Source organism: Sinocyclocheilus anshuiensis, unplaced genomic scaffold, assembly GCF_001515605.1.
Source record: "Sinocyclocheilus anshuiensis isolate Anshui unplaced genomic scaffold, SAMN03320099.WGS_v1.1 scaffold108, whole genome shotgun sequence".
Lineage (NCBI taxonomy): Eukaryota > Metazoa > Chordata > Actinopteri > Cypriniformes > Cyprinidae > Sinocyclocheilus > Sinocyclocheilus anshuiensis.
Window position 1 is genome coordinate 534,491 of NW_015554071.1, and position 4,910 is coordinate 539,400.

The 4,910-nt window shown below is 38.6% G+C and overlaps 2 protein-coding genes across 3 annotated transcripts in view; one reads left to right on the forward strand and one right to left on the reverse strand.

The window, feature by feature from the left end:
* Positions 1-1,664, reverse strand: part of LOC107668707 (regulating synaptic membrane exocytosis protein 2-like) — a 162,303-nt gene extending 160,639 nt beyond the window's left edge. For both annotated transcript variants that reach the window (XM_016460673.1, XM_016460674.1), the window contains exons 1-2: positions 1,470-1,664; positions 949-1,097 (exon numbers count right to left, since the gene is read on the reverse strand). In XM_016460673.1, the coding sequence (XP_016316159.1) occupies positions 949-1,082 (134 nt within the window). In that variant the 5' untranslated portion in view covers positions 1,083-1,097; positions 1,470-1,664. The remainder of the gene's footprint in view (positions 1-948; positions 1,098-1,469) is intronic.
* Positions 1,665-4,796: 3,132 nt separating this feature from the next.
* The window catches only part of LOC107668716 (mitochondrial folate transporter/carrier-like), a 14,931-nt gene continuing 14,817 nt past the window's right edge, over positions 4,797-4,910 (forward strand). Inside the window, exon 1 of the mRNA XM_016460687.1 lies at positions 4,797-4,909. Within this exon, the coding sequence (XP_016316173.1) occupies positions 4,898-4,909 (12 nt within the window). The 5' untranslated portion in view covers positions 4,797-4,897. The remainder of the gene's footprint in view (position 4,910) is intronic.

The window sequence follows — 4,910 nt, forward strand, 5'->3', positions numbered from 1 at the left end:
ACACACACACACACACATGCATACACAAACAAAACTACAAAAAAAAATACTATAGTACTTAAACAAGAATTACTGGTCCAGTGCTTTTTCAGACAGACTTAGAGGAAGTGTTTCATGTCACACTGCGGGACACTTTCACTGCTTGATATCAACTACCTCTACACACACAAGAAAAACAGGTGCACCCTTGCAATTAATAAGGCCTGTCAAGCAAACACACACACACACACACCTACACATGTTTGTGGGGACTTTCCATAGACTTCTATTACTTTTATACTGACCAAACCATATTTTCTATCCCCTAAACCTACCCCTTACAGAAAACCTGCTTGCATCATTTACTATTTTTAATAAATGTTTTCCTCGTGTGGACCAAATTTAAAAAAATTTCAGCTTTTACTATCACATTTGGTCCCCATAATGTAGCACAAACAAGCACACACACACAGGAAGGCTGATCTGTCAGAGAAACACACATCCGCAGCGGACAGCGCCGTGGTGCTGAAAACACCGCGCCGGGCTCCATGGCAAGCGCAATCGCGCAAACATCGCCGCGCTGGGCGTCGCGTTAATAGTTAACGCCTGACCTATTCGACAGCACGCATTCAAACTTGTAGTAATCTCTGGTATAAACGGCGGCTGGTGGGATTTTTAGCGAAGATGGCGCCCACAGCTAACCCAGCCCACCAGAGGCGAAATACTACATCCACACGCGGCACGCGAGCGACGAAAAGCCGCCAGACGCGTGACATTGACCCCTCTGACGGCTACCCCTTCTGTTTTGTCCGCGCTCGTCTCAACAATAGCCTAATATTGACAGTCGACGTAAGCAGACGTATTACATTTCAGGAGACAGTCATGCTGAAAACGACAGGAGGGAGCGCGTTTAAAGAGACAAATGCAGTCCTCCTCGCCCCCTATTAAGGGTGCTGACCACAAGCTTACTTCAGCATGGACTGCTCTTTCTCCTCCTCTTTCTTCTGCCGCTCCATGACCGAGAGGATGATCCTCCTCTCCTCCTCGGTGAGGTGGCTCAGGTCCGGCGGAGCGGGAGCCGCAGGGGCCCCCAAAGCTGACATCTTCAGGTGTGGATGCTGCTGAGAGAGCGATGCGTGAACATGAAACACATCTCTATGCATCCTACACGTGTAGCCAGTGTTGTGTTTATGCGATGCATAAGTGGACTGATCTCATCTACTACATGCATTACGATGATGAAGACCGCAGACAACTAATGGTTTCATGATAATAACACCTTCACACCCTGCATTGGTGGATTTAGTGGTGCATTATTAGCTAGAATCAATATGCATCCCAGTGACAGCAATGTAGCTTGTCACGCTGCCTCATAAAAACAAGCATCTTCTGAGAATGAGGTCTGAGAAAACCCTCGGGCTTCTCGCGTTTCCGTGAGCCGAGGGCATCCCAGGTTTTAATGTGTGTGTGGAGATAAAACGGGCGCTTGCCTTTTATTTCGCAATCATGGTGAATGTAGTCTAACCCATGGCTGCTGCTGCTGCTGCTGCCGCCGCTGCCGCGATCCTTATTGCGGTTGTCGGCGGACTTCCCCGCGATTCCCTCCTGCTGCTGCCGCTGCTGCTGCTAACTCCAAGAGACTTCTTGAATGCACAAAAATGGATGCGGCAGGGAAACGGTCCGATAGGAGAGCGAGGCGGAGCGACGGTCTTACGTAGGACAAAGATCAGATGGTCCGGTCGCACTTCCGCTGCCCCGCCCGCCGCGTTCATTAACGAGAGGCGAGAGAGTTGGGAAAGTTCCTTTGGAAATGTAGTAGGTTACAGATTACAAGTAGTGTAACTATTTCAGTTACTTTAATAAAGCAATGGGTTACACTTTATTTTAAGGTGTCCTTGTTATTATACATTTAAGTAGGCTACTGAGTAATAATATTAATTAACTTCATGTACCCTACTATACACTCTAAAAAATGCTGGGTTAAATACAACCCAGTGCTGGGTAAAATAGGGACAAACCCAGCAATTGGGTTGTTTTGACCCAGCAGTTGGGTTAAATGTTTAACCCAACCTTCTGGGTAGTAACCCAACCGCTGGGTCAAAACAACCCAATTCCTGGGTTTGTCCCTATTTTACCCAGCACTGGGTTGTATTTAACCCAGCATTTTTTAGAGTGTAATAAAAGGCACGGTCAAAACAACCCAATTCCTGGGTTTGTCCCTATTTTACCCAGCACTGGGTTGTATTTAACCCAGCATTTTTTAGAGTGTAGGGTTAGGGTTTGGCTTAGGGTTACTTGCATGTAATTATGCATAATTAAAATAGTAATGTAACATGTAACTAGGGCACCTTAAAATAAAGTGTCACCAATTAATGTAACTTATTACATTTGATTACTTTTCTCAGATTATATTGTTTTAACCGTTAATCGTTTTGAAACATTTAAAGCAGGCAGGGTTAACCTTAGAGTATTATTCACCACTGATTACTGTCAGACTTTCAAAATCCTTTATCACTTAAGATTAGAATCATTTAATTTGAAAGCACGGCCACCACAAAATCAGACTTTAGCACCTCTTTTTACTTTGAGGTTGTTCTGAGGTTAAATGCAGATTTAAAATTATAACAAGATATAGTTTAATAGCTGTGATACCGTTTTTTAAATCAAATCTTTGTATAGATATGACAGGAAACACCGGCATCTAACAATGCCTTGGAAAAAAAACAGTTAATCTTAAAAAATAAAGCATATAGCCTACATAAATCGAAATAGGAAATAAAACAGTTATTGAATAAGCATTTGTACTATTCTGTGTCCTAAACTCCTGAAATATTGGTGCCTCATATTTTAGAGCAGTCGATGCAATTTATTAAAGAAATCAATTAAATCTGTGTGTGTTTGTGTGTGTGTGTGTGTGTGTGTATGTGTGTCTGTCTGTGTGTGTGTGAAAATATTCAGATGTAACCTCCTTTGTAATAGTTAACATTTTCACAAGTAACTGTATTTTAAAAATTTGTAAACATTTTTCTCAGTAACTGTAACTGAATACAATTACATTTATTTTGTAATTAAATTACATAATTCCTTTACATGTTACTACTTCCCAACACTGGTGACAAGTCATCAACCAGATTTTTATTTATTTATTATGTTTTTAATTTATTATTATTTTTAAACGGTTTATGTCTCAGACTGTGGTGAATGAGAACTCTTTCTATTAGTTTAAATTATTTTTTTGTCTCCTCAGACCTCATCTAACTTAATGCCATTGCCATCCAATCATCCATGTGTTTTTAGAAGGGCATTATAAAACTAAAAGGCATAACCCAAAACTAAGTATTAATTGAGTGGCAGATTATAATTTGAATGTTAAAGTGATATATTTTAATTACTTTCATTAAATCTGGACATCAGTTAGTGGCATTGCACATAGGCCTATAATCAGATTTCCACTACCTTTCAAAAGTGTGGGGTCAGTAAGTGTGTGTGTGTGTGTGTGTGTGTGTGTGTGTGTGTGTAATTCAGCAAGAACTAATTATGTTTGTCAAAAGTAACTGTGAATACATTTACAATTATAAAAGATTTCTAATTCAAATAAATGCAGTTCTTTCTATTCGTTAAAGAATCCTGAAAAAAATGTATCACTGTTTTCATCATTGATGATTATAAGAAAATCAGCATATTAGAGTGATTTCTGAAGGATCATGTGACACTGAATACTGACGTAATGATGCTGAAAATTCAGCTTTGATCACTGGAGTAAATTACATTTTTTTTAATATATTTAAACAGAAAACAGTTATTTTAAACTGTATTAATAATTCACAGTTTTTGTTTTTACTGTATTTTTTTTTTATCAAATAAATGCAGCCTTGGTGAGTATAACACTTCCTAAAACATATAAAAATCTTACAGACCAGTTTAAACAACAGCTCACTGAAAAAACTAAACAAAACAAGGAATAATGCAATCATATTATGCAATGCAAGTTTCGTGATTTCATGATGATAAGCAATGGTGTCATTTCTTTACCAGCAGATACAATCATCAATAATCACTTTTTTTGTCGACAAACTGCCTTACAATTTATACCATTTTACGTAATAATGGACCAACACGAGCATCATCTTTGGAGCAGGTATGATGTCTTATATGAAATGTGTGAATAGTTTTATACAGCTAAAACATTACCTAAACATTTTAAAATAAATGCATCAAAATGATAAAAATGCAAATCGGATTTTATATTTGAGCTTCCACCTTATGATGTACTAATACTACTACTACAATCAACATCAAAAATAATAATTTAAAACATTGAATCTTAATCCTTTAGGTCGAAATGGCATATATAAATTGTATGTAAAATATACATAAAATATAAAAGCTGTTTTCTTCTTTTTCTTTCCGATTGCTGTAGCCTATAAAATAATAACCGGTTTTGAAAGTAGTGTGAAGGAGAAAATTCATTCATTAAATTAATTAATTCATTCAAAATCAATCATTCATTCATTAATTTTGAGTACCTTGAATACATAGGCCTACTATAAGGCGTCGTATTATAATATAAATTAGTACGAAATAGTATTTATAGCACATTTACTATAAACATATAAATAGCAGGTTACAGTAAATATAGTGTAATAAGTCGTCGTCAAATATAGCTCACGCTCAATCGCTAAACAATGCAGTCACGCGCACAGATTTCTAGAGCCTGTGGAGAGGGCGGAACTCTGAATGACGTCACGTCATACGTGATGGGGATTGGCTGCTGCGACGCACGTCGCCCCGCCCACTGATATGCGTCACCACGCTCTGTTATTTACCTTCTTCACCCGCAGCGGAGGTCAGACGAGCGGTCGCGCTTAATAATGGCCCAGCGGTGGCTACTGAGTTTAATCGGGGCTTTGGTTACTTGATGTTTATATATA